This window comes from Genypterus blacodes, unplaced genomic scaffold (genome assembly GCF_046128005.1).
Source record: "Genypterus blacodes isolate CSIRO-AG114 ecotype Tasmania unplaced genomic scaffold, CSIRO-AGI_Gbla_v1 ptg000105l_1, whole genome shotgun sequence".
NCBI lineage: Eukaryota > Metazoa > Chordata > Actinopteri > Ophidiiformes > Ophidiidae > Genypterus > Genypterus blacodes.
In genome coordinates this window covers 3,006,341-3,027,483 of record NW_027466909.1, presented here as the reverse complement: position 1 = coordinate 3,027,483, position 21,143 = coordinate 3,006,341, and the positions used below count along the sequence as shown (strand labels likewise).

Below are 21,143 nucleotides of genomic sequence, written 5' to 3'. Positions count from 1 at the left end.
GCGACAACCGACATTTCCTGAAGTATATGTAAATAAATCCAAGTCTTTAAAAACAATCCCAGTGGCGTCTGTGCAGTTTGAAGGTAGATTTGCAGCATTCCACAGAGAGGAATGTCTGGAGGGTATGAATTTTGCCTATAGGAATAAAATGTTGGTACGACACTGCCCCCATGTGGTAGAGGCGCGCTACTGTCATGAACTCAGCTTTTCTCCTGCTCTTATGCAGGGCGTCACTTAGGCTCAATATTGGATTTAATGGTGTATATCTTCAATTGATTGTTTGTTATTACATTGCATCATATCGTTATTGATTTCACAGCTGTCTGTCAGTCGCATTTCTATTGCATTTATATGTTGTTGTTTTTATCTAATCATTAGGCTGAACAACTAATAAATCTAAAAGTATGGCCGCCAAATAAAGATCGTACCCATTTAGTAGTTTTCCCAGACTTTGCCTTTATTCCGCTTAGTAAACAAAAAACAAATTTAACACCCATCTACAAAAGCAAACACTATCTGGACAATGTTAAACCTTTTATTGATTCAACTTTGTTCCTCTTCAGTGACTGTAGACTTAGTGCATTGTTAGCTACATGTAACAATCCCCAATATTTCTCAAGAAACAACCTGTGTGAAAACCGTTTTTAACAAATGTAATGACCCTTTATAATGAACATGTAACACACACAAATACACATAGACCACTGCAGCGGAGTCGGAGTGTGTAATCACAGGCGTGCATCTGGAGGATTGGGGCACTCTAAATGCTGGTTGGGTGGCCCTGCAGGGTCTAGTCAGTCTACTAGGAAGGACACAGCGGTGTCCCTCTCCTCCATCAACTCTGTGGCTGTGGCATCCATCTTGCCTCTGGAGAAGTCGTTGATGGACAGGCCACCCACAATCGTCCAGCTCTTGTCCTGAGGAAGAGTAAGGTTTAATTTTTCTAAAGTTTTGCACTTTTGGACAAAAGGTCCAACCAATTTTCTAATCATTACTGAACTCAATCTTTCAGAAATGAATTCAATATTTTGCATGGAGAGAGGACACCTAAACTTCCATATGTACACCAATATAACTTTCTGATAGCAGACAAATCATATCAGTTGTCATCAGTGATCATACGAGCTCACCTTGATCTGGACAGGGAATGAGTAGATGAGGTCAGCTGGGACACCATAGGAGTTGCCAGTGGAGTAGACACCCATAGAAATGAATTCACCCTAAACAAAGAGGAGGAGAAACTGGTTACAACTGCATTCCAGATTAAAAGTGGGAATGTGATACTGCTTATATTAGTATTTTTTGCCAAAGTGGTCCAGAGTATATTCTTCATCAGTCCATCACTGCAATGTGTTGCCATGGGGTCTGTGCTTGGTGTTTACCTCGGGGGTGCCGCACCAGATGTCCCTCATGTGGTCACAGATGGCCTTGGCTGCAGACATGGCGCTGGACAGTTTCCTGGCCTTAATGACTGCAGCACCTCTTTGCTGCACTGTCTGCAAAACAGAGACACAGATTGTTACAAAGGTGGAATGTGGGAATGTATTGTAGCCAGCGGGAATGAGAGCACAGCACACAAATCAATCTGCATTTCTTGTTCATGTAGCCAAAATTATCATCCTCAAGGGCATTTCACAGACTAATGTATCACAGTGAATCTTGTACAACTCACTGAAATGAAATCTCCTTTGAGCCAGAGATCATCCTTGACAGCTTCGAAGCAGGCCAGGTCACCACCGGACAGGTTGACCAAACAGTGGTGCACGTCCGGGTACTGAGTGGAGGAGTGGTTGCCCCAGATGATCACGTTCTTCACATGAGTAGCAGGAACGCCACAGCGCATCGCCACCTACAGCGAGACATTTGTTTTTTTAAGTTGAGCGTATGTAGGCTTATAAATAGAAAAGAAGAGCTAAAGCGACACCGACACACACATATACACACCTGAGAGCGAGCTCTGTTGTGATCCAGACGGGTGAGGCAGGAGAAGTTCTCTTTGGGGATGGAGGGAGCAGACTTGGCTGCAATCAGACAGTTGGTGTTGGCAGGGTTTCCCACAACCAGGACCTGAAAGAGATGATTTCATTACAAACAATTACAGTACAATGTAACAGATACAGTTCACTTTTCATTGACACTTTCTCAATTTTAACTCGTAACCTCACCATAAACCAACACATCCTGTGCTATTACCTTGACAGTCTTCCTGGCATACTTCTCCAGGGCCTTTCCCTGACTCTTGAAGATGTTCACATTGGCCTTGAGCAGGTCCTTCCTCTCCATGCCCTCTCTTCTGGGCATTGAGCCCACCAAGATGGCTGCATCAAGGTCCTTGAAGGCCACCTGCTCCTGGTCAGTGGCGATGATCTCTGTAGAAACAGGAAGGCGATGGATTTAATACGAGGGGTGTCAAACTCATTTTAGTTTGGGCCCACATTCGGCCGAATTTAGATTCAAGTAGGCCGGATTAGTACAATCATAGCATAATAACCTATAAATGGATGTAAATGGACAACTTCCCTTTGTTTTAGTGCAAAGAAGTACAGGTTAATATTGCAAATGTACTTTTATTTAATTATCTTTTTACAAAACATTTAAACCACCTGAAATTTCTTAAGTCAGTGGTTCCCAAGCTGACGATGCATCCGATCAGCTGATCAGCGCAAACTGTGAAGAGGCGCCGATAAAAACAAACAACAGATAAGGATACAAATATATGGAGCACTAATGTTATCTGGGCGCTCATTCTCCGGCTGCGATATGAAGAAGTATGGCCTCATTCATTTGCCTAAGGCGATACTTATTTGTATTGCTCCTCTTCCCATCGTGCACCGCAATAGCTTATCAGAGAATCCATCCTCGGAAAATCACCTTTGTTTAGCGCTGATCTAACGCTTAAGTGGAAACGCTGCATTTTAATGGCGGAATGCCGTGACTTCGCGGGTGGGTCACAGAATTGACATGCGTTGTGGGTATGGGCAATGTACGCGCAAAAGCTCTTTGCTCTCGCGGGCCACATAAAATGACGTGGCGGGCCAGATTTGGCCCGCGGGCCTTGCGTTTGACACCTGACACCAACAATGTTGACTAGTGGTGTTGACAAGGTTCAATTTTCAAACCATGTACTTTGTCAATTCCCTACAGGTCTCCTGCTCAACGTTTATACAAGAAATGGATCGTCGCGCATGGTTCCATGAATTTGACGACTTTACTCAACATATGGAATTTTTGTTCTTTCATGCCTTTATTTTGTAAGGTAAACTTGAAATGTTCCCTTAGATAAAGATGTTCTCTGCAAGTCATCACTCTAATGTAGAAAGGAACCCAATACTTGGTGTAAAGATTGTGTTCTCAACTTCAGTTCCTGATTAAATGCAGGTTAAAGTAAATAATTCATTCAGATGCTCTTAAAATAACTGAACCAAACTGCATTCGGGAACTGACAACCAGGTCTCATCTGTCCACATGCTGGACAATTCCTCAGTCACAATGTAACAGCTTTCATTATCTTTGGACTTGAAACAAAACATCATGAAGAGTTTCTCATTCTTTCCAACACATGTACAATCACAAACTCTACAAATGGATTTTCCCCATATACATCCCTTATGGGACCGGTATAGGGTTAGGCCCATCTCAGTGCATGGAGCTCAGTTGGTTCATACAGAGGCCTCTCATGGGCCCTGTCTGAACAAAGCAAAGAACAGCAGCATTTTAAGGGAGAAATTCCAGGTCACAATGGAGATGCCACATAATGGTGCCTCACGACTAGAGCCATGAAAGCAGCGACAGGCAGGAGACAAAGACCAACAATCTATTGTCCAAGCCTGTATGCTGAGTATTAGATGTTTTTCTCTATAGCTGGAACTGACCGCTACACTCTTACCTCAAAATATATTATAAACTATTAGTAGAACGTTACACTAATGCTCCCAGAATGACAGCAGGGATTCTGTCTTTCTGGGCCACACATGCAAAATCTGTATGTGTTCATGGAAATGGGGGAGGGGTTTGTTTAAATCTATACAAACTACACAGAGTACAGTTGGTAGCTACGCCCAAGCATACAAATAAATATGTTAATGTACTATAACTGTATCACATATCTGTCCACCCTGAAGCATTACCTCTCAGAAGTGGAAGGGCGCAATCCTGGAGCTCCATGACAACGCCCTCCAGTACTGGCAACATGGGCGTTATGTCCAAAAGGAGCAGGATGATTGGCTGGTGGAGTGAAAACGGCAAAGCAAGGGTTGGGATGAAAGGTATGAGATGAGTAAGAACGAAAAACCAAATGATCATAATGACAAAATGGCATGTTGGCGGACATGACAATGAAGGACTCAGCTGAATCCACAATACGACAGGCTGAGCCACTGAGTGTGCCAAGTGAATCACGTGGGGTAAAGGTTGGGCCAAGATTCTTGGTACAGGATCGTTTCCATGAACTCTAATGGACGATCCTGGCTCCTGTTGGGTGCATGTATGTGCAATGTGATCAGCTGTGTGAAGTGTCCCCCCCAGATTCTCTGTAGGTATGTTCTGGGGGCCTGTCAGGCTCCATTGCATGTCTTGTGACACTGCTCTGATCATGGTCTAATGAGATAATGCATCCGATTGTGTTATGCGACCAAGAGTAAACACTTTACCTGATCTTTGCCAAACACATCTCCCTTGGCAATGCTGAACAACAGAGAATAGGCAATCTGCCCAGCGGCGCCGGTGACCAGGACTCTGATAGGCTCAGACTACAACACGAGGCAAAGAACACTGCAGTTAGAGTTCAATTTCATCTCACCATGATAACATATAACCACACATCAACTGGGGATCACGTGTGCTGCATGTCTATTCTTGTCTACAGGATTTATCAATGCAGGGGGTTAGTTCAAAAGTAGACTCCATTACATAACAAATCAGGAAATATCTATTTAAAGTATGTAGTAGTACGGTGTATCATTCATTTAACTCCTCTCACTCAAATGTGTAAAGTACCAGAAGTATGCAGCCACAAAGTGTCACATGAATGAAACCGGAGTCTACTTTGGTGGTTCGTTACATTGCGTCATTCAACGAGCCTGAACAAGAAACTGAATGCAGTGACCTCTGACGACCTTGATTTAATTTTGAATAAACTATGCGGATCTACTAGTTTTCTGCAGTACAAATCTGAAAGAAGAGAAACGGAAGAAAGTTACGACTTAACATTATGTCGGCTGAACTCACCATTTTTGCACGACAGCTCGGACAGCTCTTCCACTTCGCGTGTGTGCCGGATATCACGAGTATATAATCCTTCGTAATATCGCGACACTTGGAAATGTCAAACGGCACCCGGGGCTTGTGGGTAAATGTAGTTTTTCAATTCGAACTGCACCGTTTACCTAAATAAACAAACAATTAATTGCAAGTTTCCCGTTTGACATTTTAAAACACTGGTGTGACACACACAGCACTGACAACTACTCTTTTTGAACAGAGCTGCTAGCGACTTTGCTACATCAGTGCGCTAACGTTAACCGGTTAGCTTAGCTCCGTAAACCACTGCCTTAGTCGCTTATAGTTGCGTAGCAACCTGTAAAGTAGCCCCGCCAGTGCAGTTAATGGTTAGCTTAGCGTACCTGCTAACGAGGCAAACGAGGTAAAGACAACATGTGTAACCTGTCTACATGAACGCTGCCTGGACTCAGTTGACCCTAACTGACGCCTCTGCTACATCCACGGCTTTAAGTCAGGAGGGAGAAGTCCTGTCTCTATGAGGTAACCTACATTTATAAATACTTGGTTAAATATGGTTGAATAGTTAGTTTGGTCAGTGTTATTAACAGGCTCGTTAGCTAACGCCAGATAGCCACAGATGGTTTCTGCAACTAAGAGAACTTTTCCATCTCAAATCATTGATATATTAAAGCTGCTGCTCTTTCTCTGTTTATGAGTCTGTGTGTTAGCAGAAGTTATGTCAAGGCTGCAGAGTGGCGATAATGCGAGGTGTTATGGTTTTAGTCTACCTTGTCAGATGTTTGTTTTAAATCATTTACGTACTCTTAATTTAACATTCGAATATCGTCTTAGAATACAAACTGCTCCACTTGCACCTTTACATCTCCTGTTCAATTGCTATAAAATCTAATCAATCTGATTACTCTGGACATGTAATCCATTTATTTCATGCCTCACAAAATCTATTTGTAGATTTTGTCGTCCTTTTGTTTGCACAGTTGTTTATCCATGTAGTGTGTCTGTCTCCTATCTCCTTTTGGATTGAGACCCCCCCCTCCTCCCCAGTGTTAGTTGAGTTGGTCATCAATATTTCACAGCCTCATTACAGCCTCATTACAAGACTTTGACAAAGAGCCCAGGAGATGGGGTTTCATCTGGCTGCCCTCAGACTGTGGCCTCGTGCTTTGGAGCCTAAACTGGTGGAAGATCTGTCCCTGTGGCAAATGGTAGGAACATCATTTCAGAAATGTTTTGTTTTCAAAAGGTTATTTCCATCCACATCTTTAAGCGTGTTGGGACCAGTTTTATTTCAGTATAGGCTGACATGTTCTAGATGCTGATGATGTTAAAGCTATATTTCTAAATATGCCTAAATAGATAGTCTACTACAATTACCACATCATAATTTGAAGATGTGTCAAATATGAAGATTTCCTCATGATCTTAGGACGTATTCGAATGTGAGCACCTAGGATGATTTGATTACTGTGATGTCAGAATGTTCAAATACTGCACCTACTCTTGAAATCACTGCTTTATAGTTCAGTGTTGCATATTTCTTAGCTTATTAACTGTTCCAATTGAGTTAGAAGACCATTGAATACATTTGACCTGTTTCCATTTTCTGTTTCTAAAACTAATGGCACAAAATGACCCATCATCAATTCAGCCTCTAAAGCCAAAACTGGCCTTGCTTTGTGTGCCCCCATCTGCCAGTGACAGGGGCTGACACGGATGCTTCCCTTTTCAAAAGGCTGTGTGTGTGTGTGTTTGTGTATGTATGTATGTGTGTGTGTGTGAGAGAGAGGGAGAGAGAGGGAGAGAGAGGGAGAGGCTGTTTGAAGCAGCTGCCACAGCCTGGCATTGTTCTCACCGTGCCCGTTACATTTTTACCCCTCTGTGTGGCATGTGCTTGTGTCTGTCAGCAGTGCCAATGTGTGACAAACAGGTACTCACAGCTGTCTCTGCTGGCTGTCCTAATGCTCTGTGATCATGCTGGGAATATATTACACTGACTCAAATGCAGTTACAATGACCCAGTAATCTTATTTCTTTCCAATATCCAATAATATAAATCTTTTGGTCATTTGGAAATGAGGATTGTTATCATTGTATGAACTATTGTGCCACTGTGCACCCTAACACTTGTGTACTATCCATTATCCAGAACCATTCCACTTTTGCATTATGTCAGCTACAGTATAAACAGTATATGCACAGTAAACAGAGGGTTACACTCATAGGCCCTGTTCCACTGCTTGGTGTCATGATCCTCTGTGTGTGAGTCTGTGTGTGAGTCTGTGGGTATTTAGATGCTAAAACCTGTATCCCCTCAGGTGTGGGGATCATTCCCACATGCTGAAATCCACACACACACAGTTTTAACACAGCTGGAAGCGTATTCCCATGTTTTCATGGCCCTAGATGAGAAAGTATATATACACACACGTACACACTGAGCTGTGAGAATCCCGATAAGTGCATGATGGCATGAAGAGCAGCATGTCTCTGCACAGCCCGTCTCCCCTCCGCTGACCTCTCTGCCTGTCTTTTGTCCACTCTACCACCTCTTCTTTTGTTCCCTTGTCATTTCACCTCCCTCATCTCCACCCTGTTCTCCCCTCTCGTTATCTCCTCCTGTTCTGCTTCTTCCACTTGTCCCCACAGACTGCACCCGAGTGACCCTGTTAAGTCGGCAGCCAGGAGGCATATAGCCAGCACACACACACACACACACACACACACACACACACACACACACACACAAACCAGCCTCGCCATCACTCCCTTATCTACTTCGAATAGAGCCAATAGCCCCCCTGGTGTACAAGCAGATTTGGTAAGATAGCAGGTTTCATTCACACACAAATAAATACAAACAATAATTAAAAAACTGAAAATAATGACATCATCGCCGTCGCTAACTCCCATCAGAGCCGTCCTCTGTCCACATTGTGTCCTATCAGTGTCCTGTTCCTGTCTTATGTCAGTAATGAGTCTCTAGATTATGTATAGCTTTCATTCAGTGAGACAGTTACCGCTTAAAATGATAAAAACTACAAGGTCACTTGCCATCATTTGCAGTAACCCTAATTAGACACCAGATGTCAGTGTATGACTGTTAATCATGTTCTCTGGTGTAGATCGATTTGTGTTGTACACGTTCTTAAAAAGGTTGTTGCTGTGGTGATAGCTTCTTCTTCTGTGGCTCCTAAAGTGGCACCAGTACCCAGACTCCACAGACCCCCTCCCCCTACATGTCAACCTTGACCTTCAGACACACTCCATACAGTCCAGACATTATGGAGTGTGTAGATTCCAATGCCAATGCTTCAGGAGTCACTTTGTTTATTATTAGCCTACAGCATCTTGCACGCAAAATCAAATCAAGGTGCTTGCTTGATGCACTTTTTCTGAGCCAGAGGAGCTCATTGATTAAATGAGGCATTTCTTTGTTATTTAATTCCTGTATGATCAAAGTTACATTTTGTCGCAGCAGGCTTTACCTTAACATTGCAGTGGTAGTTATCCTATTGGATTGAAAGCTACTTGACATCTTCCAAATAACCCTTTGCTCTAATGAATTAGTCAGCAGATGTATGTGAGCTGTTGTTATTTTATGGATTTGGCACTTTAAAGTAAAGGCCCAGAGGCATACAAATGCCTCCAATCTGCCCTGATGCGTCTACCCCCCCTGTGTTTCCCTCTCTCTCCGTCTCTCTGTGTTTGAAACATGAGACGGACTCTGTCTCTAGCCCAAGTGTTGGCATGCTCAGGAAAACAAGACAAACAAGACTTCTGCAATACACATCAACTAATTTCTTGGCACTGATGCAGAACTGTTTAATTAAATTTATACACACACACTGAGTCATCTTAAGATGTGTGTTTTTTCCTTCAAGTGAACCTCACCCACATTCTGGCACTCTCCTTCTCCGCATACCTGAGGTGTTTGCAGAGGGAAATGGCCTGTGAAATGGGTTTGATGGAATCAAAGCACCATATAAAAAAGAAACATTTCATTGTGGCTGATTGACTAATTGATGGGACTGTGTCTTCATTCGGACTGCCACTCACCGCCGCAGAAGTTCAATATAGCACTTATATGAAGGAGCATGGTGGAACATGTTTAAGAGAGTGAAGAAGATTATATTTTTCATTTGTAGTAATATGATGACCTGGCGTGCGTGTGTGTGCATGTGTGAGTGAGATATTGCTGTGCTCTACTATACACTCTAAAGCTCAGTCACTATCCTGCTACTCGACTATAGCCACAAGGGGGCAGCAAACTCACATGTTGACATTCTGCATGTGTCCTAGATGAGCTGTCCGGTGCTTTTGCTGTTGACACACAACACAACAAAAAAAATCACTGAAGGATAACTGAAAATTAGGCAGCAACAGTTTCCTGGAAGCGCAATCACTGACATGGCAGCGTTGAGGCACGTAGCAAAGTCACATCGGGGAGGGAAGAGGTTGTTCACGTTTTTATCAACGCAGCCGTTGTTTTAGCACAACAGACTGGCAGACAGATCCCCTCTGACCCAACCCACCTAGACCACTAGCACCACCTTTCATTAACCTCAAAACCCAAATCCGTCCAACTGGACCATTGACGGCAACTCGCCGCTGATGCTGGCGGTCACACCCCTATGCACAGCCATAATGGGCCATGGCACAATTGGGGGCCACATAACTGACAACATTATGGGTCCTTCCAAGAGGACGGTTGCCTGCAGGTTACCAGCAGCACCGTTTGTTCCTGTTTGTCTGCACTCACTAAAAGGAAAGAATGTTTTCCCCCACAACATGGTTGTGTGGGGATTAAGGCCCATTCTGAGTGGCCCCGGGTCGTGCAGCAGATGTTAGCCAGGATAGCGCTTGTTGCCGTGCCGACAGTGAACTGGTGGGGTCGGCCCGCCCAGACGACGTTAAGCCTGTGTACATGTATGGGTGGATGGGGGGTGTGAAGGGCCTGTTACACATTAAAGGGAATGGCGGTGGGAAATTTGTCACAGTGGTCACACACTAATTCATTTACACATGCACATTTTTGTTTAAGAAGATTGTCAATGCGCACACCTGGAAAGCTGAAGAGCTGCTCATGCTGGTGTGTGTCGGTGGATTGTGTGTGCAAATGTGATGACGGCTTAGGCCTCTTGGTATCTGCTGGATGAGGTGGGCGGCTTTTCCACCACGTACGCTCTTTAATTTTTGATTACCTTTGATCACTGACATGTAAAAGCATTACCTCGTGTGCTGCTTTGCTGTAATATGCGGTTTTAGCAGCAACCACCAACATAGACACTTGAAACCAACTGTCCCTTTAAGTCTGTCCTGAAACCACGTCCCTCATGTGAAGAATTGCCTTTAACCTTCCAGATGATGTTTTAATTTGTTGTTTTAACCAGTAAGCTCTCAAGTGCTTGTCAAGCAAAGCCCTTAATTCAGATGCCTGAAATGCACAGATGGCAGTATGGGTGAAAGAAAAGCCAATGATAATTGACAATGCGGCAATAAGTCTAAGGGAAAATACTGCAGTTATTTAAAGGATTTGTATGTTTTTGAGGCATTCTATTCCAAAGTTTCTCAATGCAACAGTATATATAGTGCCTGCGTAGTTGAGTAACTAAATGAGCCTTGGTGATATTGAACAGACATGTAGTTAACAAGACAACAAAGATGTCTAAATACAAGACAGGAGATGAAGTAAGTTGGGCAGATCAAGGAAGGGTTTTGAATTCCATGATGGCCAACTATTTAAACATGGTAAACGTTTGTATTGCACTGTAGGCATGGGTAGGGCTGTGTTGCTGTTCAATGTGAAAGATGAGCACCTTCTCTTTACGTCAGATGGGTCTAACTGCAGGGTGAATGTGTTTAACATGGGGCCCAGTGCAGCCCCTGTGGTACACCTAAACCATCAGGCTCAGAGGAAAGCAGATACATGGCCTGACAAGACATGACTTGACCCAGCAGGGCAGGCACGGCCCTGCCATTGTCCTGATGAACAGCAGAAACCAGTGAATTTCCCCTGTGTGTGTGTGTGTGTGTCTAACTTTGTCATTAGTTACACGGGGTGAAAGAGTGTGTGTGTGTGTGTGTGTGTGTGTGTGTGTGTGTGTGTGTGTGTGTGTGTGTGTGTGTGTGTGTGTGTGTGTGTGTGTGTGTGTGTGTGTGTGTGTGTGTGTGTGTGTGTGTGTGTGTGTGTGTGTGTGACTATTCACTGTTGTCTTTTTCCCTTTGTTTCTAACCTTAGCAGCACCTTGAATAACTCCTAATCGCGATCAAAATAAAAACAAGTTGATTAATTGAAGTAATGATGAATAGAATAATAACAGATATGTCCATTAGGATGGAATGGAGTGCAAGAGCCTCACTTGTCAATCAACCATAGAGTATATTGTGTGATGCTACAGTGATGAAGCATGATAGACAACTGCCAGTTATATTGTAGGAAATGTGATCTGAGAGGAGACGATAGAAGGGATTTTAGTGTCTGCTTCCACTCATGGCAGCACTGCAGCAGAGGGAAAGGGGAGATATGACACGAGTCGCCATCTCCGAGGTCACGGCAAAGACAACAAACCTCTTGGTCACACTGCCATCGACGTCCGACCAGTCTGTGCCGTGTCAATCTGTCAGAGGCGCGGCGAGGAGAGCTGCCTGCTGAAAGGTGTCCGAGGTGTCACGGCCTCGTCTGGGAGGTGACAGACATAGTGTGTGTGCGTGTGTGACGGCAAAATAAGACCGCTGTGAAGTCAAAGGGGCGTTCATCGTGACCTTTGGTTTCGCCGGGGTCCATCTCACTCTGTGCATCTGACAACAACTTTAAAGGACCTCTTCTCCCCGAGCCTTTGACAGCTGTGTGTGTGTTTGCCTGTGTGTGTGTGTGTGGGAGCGAACTTGCATTTGTGCTTGTGTGTGCCTCATTTTTCATTGGTTTGCTAGAAGCTTTAACTGAACTGTATTGTGTGTAGTGTGTGAGTTTAAGCTACAGTGCATTCACCTTATGGACATTGTGTGTGTGTTGTTGTTTTCCACATACACATTGTGTATCATGCATGTTTCCGGACACACGCATTGCACATACAGTATTTCATTGTTGACTTTTGTGTGTGTGTGCGTGTGTGTGTCCACTGTGTGTGTGTGTGTGTGTGTGTGTGTGTGTGTGTGTGTGCGCGCGCTTATATGCACGTGTGTGGTCAGGAGGTGAGGGGCGAACAACAGGGTACCAAACAGCTTTAAAGGAAGTAAATCCAACAACATAAACAAAACCACAGTCAGTGTGACACGCGTCACCTTCGCCGTGACAGGGGACAGACACTGGAGAGGCACAATGTCCCCGAGAATCTCTTTGAAGTCAGTCAGCCGATTGTGCTGCTGCTTTGGAAGTATTGCCTTTCCTGCCCTTGGGCGTCACCGTAGGGCAGATGCACTCGGCTTTTAGTCAAGCACTCGCCAGGATTAGGCCTGTTAGCCCAACCGCTGCTGCTTTAGTGGAATTCTGGATCTGGGACTTTGATTAGAGTTTACAGTTTGTCTACGGTCGGTGAAACATTTTTGCTCATGGCGCGATCAAAGCAAATGTCTATGATCGAGGCGTAATTGTACATCTCGGCACACATTTTCTCCCCGACTCTGTCTCTCTCTGTCATTACTGCTGCTGTGTTTGTGTTTCTGCTCCAGGCGTTGGGCAAATACCTCTGCTGGAGAAGGTATCCCCCCCCCCCACCACCCCAACCACTTTCCACTTTCCGCCCTCCATTACCTCTTCTAATGACGTTTACACATCTGCTTAGAAGAGCCTCCACTCATCTCTCTTTCGCTCCCTTTCTTTCCTGCACATGCACAAACACACACAGACGTGCCGGCGCTGCACAGTTACGTCTAAAGTTTCAATCCCGCTTTTTGATATCCTAATTGTAATGATCGAGAATAAGTCTCTCACACACACACACACAGATGCCTTACATGGGCCCAGATATTTCACAACAGTCAGGGTTTATTTATTCATTGTTTTAGAGGTTTGGTTCTGAGGTATGAGATTCAAGAGCAGAGGGACAGGGAGATTCATCCTAACTACCAAGAAGTTGTAGCAACTGCATCGGAGTGCTCATGGCAAAATAATAACAAAGTAGATCCAGTACATAGCAGTCGTCTCTTCCTGCCTTTTCTTGCCAGATCACGGAATTTATCTTGATATTGACATTTCGTTGTGAGAGGTTTCATGAAAGGACAGGAAAAAAACGCCTCTCCTACTGAACTTTTCACCCTCTCACCTCCGTGCACCCTCATCCGGAATCTCACTCCGAGAGATCGACTGCTCTCTTATACACACATGCATGTGCGTGTCAGTGCACACAAATACCGAGACACACAGACCCACATACTTGCATCAGTCGACAGTGAGACTCACCCAGCGGCCATGTCACTCTACCTTCGTTTTCCTATTGATTGACATCTCCTCTAAAACACACACACACACACACACACACGAACACACACACACACACACACGAACACAAATGCAGAGTGACTGTACCTGTTACCTCTCCTGAATAGTATTACCTTTACCTCATTTTGTTCTGCCCGTCCATCACGTCTATTCTTCCTCATCTGACAGCTGAATGAATGGGCTCCCATGGGACGGTGTATATGTGTGTGAATGTGTGTGTGTGTGTGTGTGTGTGATTGAGAGGTTTCGGCGTGCTGCGTGGCGCCTCCTTGCCCACCCTTCACACTCCTCCGCAAACCCCTCAGTCTGGTAATGAGACAGGTGAGATGGATGTACAGTACACGGGTGTGTGTGTGTGTAGTAACTTCAACCCTTCGTCGAGTTCTTAACATAAACACTGTTTATGTTATTGTTAGGTAAAGCCTGCCGGTGTTTGAAGTATTTCCTATTAGCCTCTATTAACTTCCCCTTCATCTCCTTCACTGATGTCTCCTTTACGTGACTAAAGCGAGTGTATTGGGTTTGTCCTCTATGTCTTCTGACTGAGCGAGTAACTGACAGGGTTTTTTTTTTCCCTGAGTCCTGTCATTCATGCAAATCTCTGCAATACAGAAACACCTTATCTGTTCTCTCTGCGGTCACAGCCCCCCATGGTTTCTCAGCTTTACATTAGACTCATTTCAAGCCTGGGATTCTTTGTTTTATCAGCGTTTCCCTTCTCACTTTCTCAGTTTTTCTTCAGAATCATCTCTTTGTTTTCATATTCTGTCTATCTGTTGTTGCCGTGATAGACACTGGTAGCTAGGAGACGTCTTCCTCCCCTGGGAGATGGATGAGAGCTGAGTGTATGTGTATATATGTGTGTGTACATATGTCTGGTATCGCACAGTTAAGATGTTTGTGCATTATAGTGTGTGTAGGCGATTGTGTGCTGTATGACTACACGTATCAAAAGCCCAAGTGATGTTTGTGCATTAAGTCTGTAATTTGACTCTATTGCCTTCTCTACAACTTCAAGGCACCTTTAGATTGGAAGAAAGTCACTCAGAATCACATATTACTATAGCCAACTATCTGTCTTGGAGGAGGGGGAGAGGTAGAGAGAAAGAGAGAGAGACCTGCTGGATGGAAAGAGAAAGTCAGAAAACTAAGAAGGAAAAAAACGAGAGGTCACTTAGACAAAATTGAGGGAAATGAAAGGTAAGACGGACCAACCCAAAAGTACACAGAGGCAGATAGAGGAGAGAATAGTGTGTGTGTGTGTGTGTATGTGTGTAACAAGCCAAAGCTGTGATGACCTTGTGTCAGTCACCCTATGGCAGCTCCTTAACCCTGTAATTTACCACATCACTCTTCTTACACTGATGGTACCACTGCGCCTGCTGACAGCTCTGCCTCTGGCGTGTGTGTGTGTATGTGTGTGTGTGAGTGTGCATGTGTATGAGAGTGCGAGAGTGTGTGTGCACGCATAGCTGTGAGAAGCATTCTTGAGATGTCAAACACAATCATGTCTGCCCTGCCTTCATTTGGGGCCTGTCTGTGGTTGCAGTGAAGCCTGGGGCTCGCCTGCCTTGGCCTGGCCTCAAGAGGAGCCTCCAAACTTGGACCTGGACCCTGATGTATCCTGGGGTGATTGCCAAATTGGAAGACATTGGATTGTAACCTTTACATCTATTGCACAATAAACGGCACTGTAAGTATTGTAGCTTCAACCCATCCCATCTTTGAACGGTAACATTTAACTGGAAACCTGTTGCTTTAATTGCATCCCAGGTAAAGTGCCCATATTAACCCACACTTAACCTTCTGCTACAATAAGTTTTACCCTTTGTGTATTATAAGTTAGGAACACAATCAAACTGCAGAGTACTATTTTTCCAAAAATGGACAGTAAAATAGCTCAACAAACAATTAAAAAATATATCTGTCCTTTTCACTCTAGGTAGGAGAAATGAAAACAAATCGGTTCTTCCACAAACTTCTCCTCTGCTGCCACACATTTCTTTTTCCTCTCACCTTGGCCCAAGGGGAGTTTTCACTGACTAAAATCAATGAGATTTCAGATGGCCCTCACCTTCCATCTCTCTATCGCTGTTTTCCCTCATTCTCTCCATTTTCATCCTTTAAATTCTCTCAAAACAACCTGATAGGTGCCTCCATCCAAAATCATTCATCCCCTCAGATCTTTGTGAAATGTTTTTAAATTGTGTGTCTCAACCATGCTGCTATAATTATGATGTGGACGCACTGTAGCCAAACTCTAATGCATCATTTTTTCTGACTCTCTCACTAGGACACAAACATCCAAACACACTCATACAAGGTGCTTGTTCTCTGCTGCTTTTGTTCCTCTTTGCAAACACACACACACAGACACTCATGCTGTGCTGCACAGGTCCTGGACAGCTGCCACACTATAGCGATTCCTGGCTGAGGTTGCTATGAGTTACCTGTCCCCCTGCAGAGCTTTGTGGGTTTGCAGTGAGACAGTGTACAGAGGGCTTGGGTGAGGGTTGGGGGGGGTCTAGGTTATTGTATCCTGTCTTTATACAAGTAAAGAGGCTGCTTTAACATCAAAGGAGGGGAGGGAAAACATGCAACTCCCCTTTCAAAGACAGTCCACAGGAACTACGACCTTGTCTGCTCTCTGCATCTCTTTCTGTACTATTCTTTGCCTGTCCCCTCTGGGTGGCTACCTTGTCTGTTTGTGTGTGTGTGTGTGTGTGTGTGTGTGTGTGTGTGTGTGTGTGTGTGTGTGTGTGTGTGTCTGAGTACTCTCTCCACAACTATCCAGCTACACCTGTAACATGGGCTGAGATTCTGCAATGGCAGTTTCTATTCTTACACGTACACTATACTGAGATGAGACCAAAGATGGAGAGGCCTCATGCTTTAGGTATAGACTAGTGCTAGCTGTAACTAGCTCAAGTGTTGGTAACAGTAGTAATAGCAATCACAAGAAATGCTTATTTTGTATTAGAGTGGAAGCAGTAGTGGTAGTTAAAGGAAAGGTTACTGTGATGGTAGTGCTTCAGTGTTTAAACACATTAAACAACAAAGTTCTGTCAGGATGTTATTCACAAAAACACACAGCAGCATTCAGTAAGCATTAGTGCTCCAGGGGGAAGCCCACTGAGACAAAGACTGAGGAACAAATCTGTCATATCCACTCAGAAAAACACACAACAGATTGAACCTTTAACCTCTAGTTAATTATTGGGAAATTAAGTCTGTGATAAAGAAGGACGTAGTGGTTAGGCGTGTCGCAGACCTGTTTCTGTCTTCAATAACACACACGTGTTGTGGTATGTTGGCTGCTTTGTCTAAGCTGTCAGCTCTAAGTGTGTACCTGTGGACCTGTCTGTTAGTTCACCTGTACGTTTGTCCCACTCTGTCTTTCTATTGCTGCTGTTAGAGAAAACATTTAACACAGCTACATTCAGCTTTTAATGATAAATAATAATAATTTAGCCATTTAGCATTTAGCCAATGTAGTTCTGACATAGTTGTGACTCTTGAGCTTATTTCTGTATCTCTTATGTCATCTGGTCAGGATATGAGTCTGTTTTGTTTAGTCTGTCCTGCCGTTCTCCAACTTCTCTGACTTGATATCTCTCTCTCTCTCTCTCTCTCTCTCTCTCTCTTTCTATCTGTCTCTCACTCGTCCTCTCCACAGACTCGGGTTACACTCCTTTTGTCCGATGGCGTTCTGCTTGGCTGAGCTACACTTGTGGTCCACCAAAAGCTCACTCCAAGTCAAAGGTACATAGCTCTTATCACCATGTTCAATCGCCCTCGCTCCTTTTCTCTCTCACTCCGTGTTGCTCTCTCTCACTCTCTTTCTCTGTCTTTCCGTCACCACTCACTTTGTCTTAACACCCTCTGTCCACCTTTCCTTTATCTACTTTTACAATCGCTCATTCATCTCCTGAGCCCGTTTTCACTTTCACTTGTCTGCTATTCTTTCTCCTTTTTACGTCATTAAATAGGGATTGTGCAGTGTGTAATGTTCAATGTCAGATTATAATGAACATAGTGAAGTCGGTGTGCATGTGTCCAAGCTGTCCTTGTGTTGTTTTGGTCTAAGTTAGACTTTTCTAACAGTGTTGTGTGTTTCCTTGCTGGCCACCTATCAGTCCATCTCCCCTGTCAGACGGAAATCCTCCGTTCCTCCATTTTCTTGTTTTCTCCTCCCTTCCATTCTGTCTCGTCTTTCACAGTCTGTTGAGCCTTAGACCAAGATAGTGTCTCTCAGAAGCTCGGTATGTGTGCGTTTACGTGCGCTCCTGGGTTTATGTGTATAAGGTATGACGGGGTGTATATCCAGGATGATGGTGACATATCCCTATTTGTTTGTTTTTTTCCCCCTGCTGTGTGTGTCTTCTGCTATCTTGGAGAAATGTGGATGTTACATTTGAGCAAGGAGGCCTGGTTGGTGAAGTGTGACGCACAATATTACCACCTTCCTGTCATCATATAGTCACTTTAATAACAAGAATATAGATTCTTTAAAGCAGCACAGAAAGGACATGTGTAAATGTTAACTGTGATGCTATGAAAGTTATATTTTCTGTGCGATTACTGAGTGAGATTCATGTGTGTTTGCTCATCCTGTGTTCATCATGTTGTTATGGCATACACAGCAAACATTGCGGTGTCCAGAGGCGGATACTCAGAATTGTGTTCTAACTGTCAGTGTGACAAATAAATAACATTTGACTTTATTAGTAATGGCAAGTCATTTCTTTAACTGTTAGTGTTAGTATTCTGTGTGTGTGCATGTGTGTGTGTCCTCCATCAGCTCCTCTGTTGTATTAGTGTGACCTGGCCTCAGGAGCAGCAGCGGTAGCAACAGTAGTGCAGTGATAAAGAAACGATGTGTTGTGCGAATCCAAGTCTGGCTGCTTATGGTTTGGGCCTGCAGGAATAACACAGGGGAAAAAAGCTCTGCACAGCAATTTGTGTGTGTGTGTGTGTGTGTGTGTGTGTGTGTGTGTGTGTGTGTGTGTGTGTGTGTGTGTGTGTGTGTGTGTGTGTGTGTGTGTGTGTGTGTGTGTGTGTGTGTGTGTGTGTGTGTGTGTGTGTGTGTGTGTGTGTGTGTGTGTGTGTGTGTGTGTGTGTGTGTGTGTGTGTGTGTGCCACTTCAATATACACGTGTGTTTGTGCACGTTTGCATGTTATGTATGTGTATGTTGGTGGTAAGCATTACTGCCCCTTGCATCTGTCTGTGTGTGTGTGTGTGTGTGTGTGTGTGTGTGTGTGTGTGTGTGTGTGTGTGTGTGTGTGTGTGTGTGTGTGTGTGTGTGTGTGTGTGTGTGTGTGTGTGTGTGTGTGTGTGTGTGTGTGTGTGTAAAGCAGCATCTGTCCCTGGAGTGGAATGGGTGAAGGCACACTCCTGTCTTTATTAATACCCCTCTGCCCCCTCCATTCCGGCCCTCCCACCTCCCTCCCAGGGTCTTATCTTAACCGCGGTGCAGGCAGACGGGACAGGCCACCGGCTGATAGTGATTGTTTATCCCACGGTGCAAAATTGCTGATCTGTCTTCTGCTTTTCCCTGACAGCTAGATGTTCATCTCTCTCTCTCTCTCCCTCTCTCTCTCGCCCCACAGATACAGATATTGGCATCTATCAGTACTACGATAAAGGAGAGCCAGGTAAATAGTGTTTATATTGGATGTCTGTTTGTGCTTAAGATAAGTTGCATTTGTCTTGTATTTCCAATGTATGTGATTTACGTATATATGAAGAAGGATTTCTGCCTCTTACACATAAACACACAAACCCTGGGCCACACAAAGCTATTAGTACATAGGATTTAGACCTTAAAACCTTATATACACATACACATAGCATGCTGACACACACAAACGCACACATACACACAGGTTATTAGTCGTCCACAGTCCTATCTCTTACATCCCGTGTGTTCCTGTTGACCTGGGGTCCTGCCACACAGTGATAGGAAAACTAAACTGTTGACTTTTTCTGAGATCACATAGCGAGAAGCCTCGCATTGCCTCGGGCCAGGAGGCTTCCCTCACCGCCAGGAAGTGCTCAGATTGCTGCCTCGTGGTTGTAGTAGTGAAGCCACGGGCCTGTTTAGATGCTGCATAGATGCTGTTTCCTGCATTTTCAAAATTGCCCTCCTCACTCAGCCAAGGTCATAGATCGTGCTGTTGTTTAATGTCTCTTGAGCTGGTGTGGGAATGTTTGAAATTGGAGTGGCAAAAGGCGATGTGTGGGTAATTATGGGACAAATTGTGTTTGAGTGTAGTTTTATTGGATTAGGTAGTTTTGCTTATTTAATATTTGTAAGGTGTAAATACAAATACAGTATCTCCCTGTCTCAATTATCATTTTTTCAATAGTAAGTATCAGTATAAGATAAGATAATCCTTTATTCGTCCCACAACGAGGAAATTCACATATATATGCTTCTGTGTCTTCCTTCTTCCTCTATACTGTATTTTCCTTTGATTAATTTAATTCTCTTTGTCTAATTTTTCCCAAGCTATGTGTCTCGCTCTCTCAATGTGTGTGCCTCTCTCTTTCTCACTCTCTGTCAAATCTTCAGTGGGGAGACGATGCTCTCGTTCCAAATCCTTTCATTTGGAGGATTACTAAAGTGTGGCTTCATATCAGAGTAGAGGGAGGAGTAGATCAGGGGGGGAGAGAGATGGAGCAGGGGAGCAGGATCAACAACCAAAAGTGTCAACATTTTCACACGGGGGTGAAACAGTCGCTCAGTATAAAGATCAGAAAAGGAAAAGAAAACAAGAAAGCTGTCCGGATTATGAGAAAGATACAATTCATAACCACCATTGTTGATCTAGATATCGGCATCAGTTGAATCAGTTGAGTGAGCACATATTGTTAGGGAAGAAAAGGAAAGGAGCACGTCAATATGGTGACCCGTTTCTTGTTAGTTGGAATTTTAGAGCTGTTGTGTTCACCAGTAGTCATATCAGATTAGATCTCTGTATTACATAATATCACATGAACATTTTATTTGTTTCTGTGCTTACATTTATTTATAATGTGTAGTCTTGTGATGTGTTTTTGCTCTTATGTTTGTCAGTCTCAATTTGTACGTTAAAGTTAAATGTCCCCATCTCTCCACTAGAGGGAGACCCAGGCTCATTAGAGTGGCTCCTGGGGTCCCCTGGAGCCAAGCCCCCACCCTGCCTCAGAGCAGGTGCCCATGTCTGGGCCTGTCTGGCCCCTTATCTGATTAATACTACTAATCCTGGAGGTGTTTCTGCCTGCCAGAGAGGCCGGCTACCAGACAGGCCACTTTCCTGCTCGGGGCAGCCAGGCAGTGAGGAAGGGCTGTGGGGTGCACTCCAACTCCACCAGCCACTCTGACTTATGGGGATGTTTGAAGCTTCAGCTTCATTCTGTTTCTCTTTTGTTACTCCTACTTTGTTCCTCCTTACTCATGTGCACAGCCTAAAATTATATATC

General features: G+C 44.1%; 2 protein-coding genes across 3 annotated transcripts in view; one reads left to right on the top strand and one right to left on the bottom strand.

Annotated features, from left to right (window-relative positions):
- Window positions 1–521: 521 nt before the first annotated feature.
- mdh1ab (malate dehydrogenase 1Ab, NAD (soluble)) lies at window positions 522–5,314 on the bottom strand. Its single transcript, XM_076160478.1, has 9 exons — window positions 5,227–5,314; window positions 4,650–4,748; window positions 4,128–4,224; window positions 2,194–2,369; window positions 1,945–2,067; window positions 1,673–1,849; window positions 1,383–1,496; window positions 1,131–1,220; window positions 522–917 (listed from the first exon to the last, which is right to left on the bottom strand). Exons 1-9 carry the CDS (start codon window positions 5,227–5,229, stop codon window positions 795–797), a joined length of 1,002 nt encoding a protein of 333 aa, XP_076016593.1. The 5' UTR covers window positions 5,230–5,314; the 3' UTR covers window positions 522–794.
- A 151-nt stretch (window positions 5,315–5,465) lies between these two features.
- wdpcp (WD repeat containing planar cell polarity effector) overlaps window positions 5,466–21,143 on the top strand; it is a 49,241-nt gene continuing 33,563 nt past the window's right edge. The window contains exons 1-5 of one of the 2 annotated variants that reach the window (XM_076160475.1): window positions 5,466–5,760; window positions 6,318–6,446; window positions 15,228–15,371; window positions 17,355–17,440; window positions 19,289–19,333. In XM_076160475.1, coding sequence (XP_076016590.1) covers window positions 17,380–17,440; window positions 19,289–19,333 — 106 coding nt within the window. In that variant the 5' untranslated portion in view covers window positions 5,466–5,760; window positions 6,318–6,446; window positions 15,228–15,371; window positions 17,355–17,379. The remainder of the gene's footprint in view (window positions 5,761–6,317; window positions 6,447–15,227; window positions 15,372–17,354; window positions 17,441–19,288; window positions 19,334–21,143) is intronic. The other variant, XM_076160474.1, reaches the window with a different exon arrangement.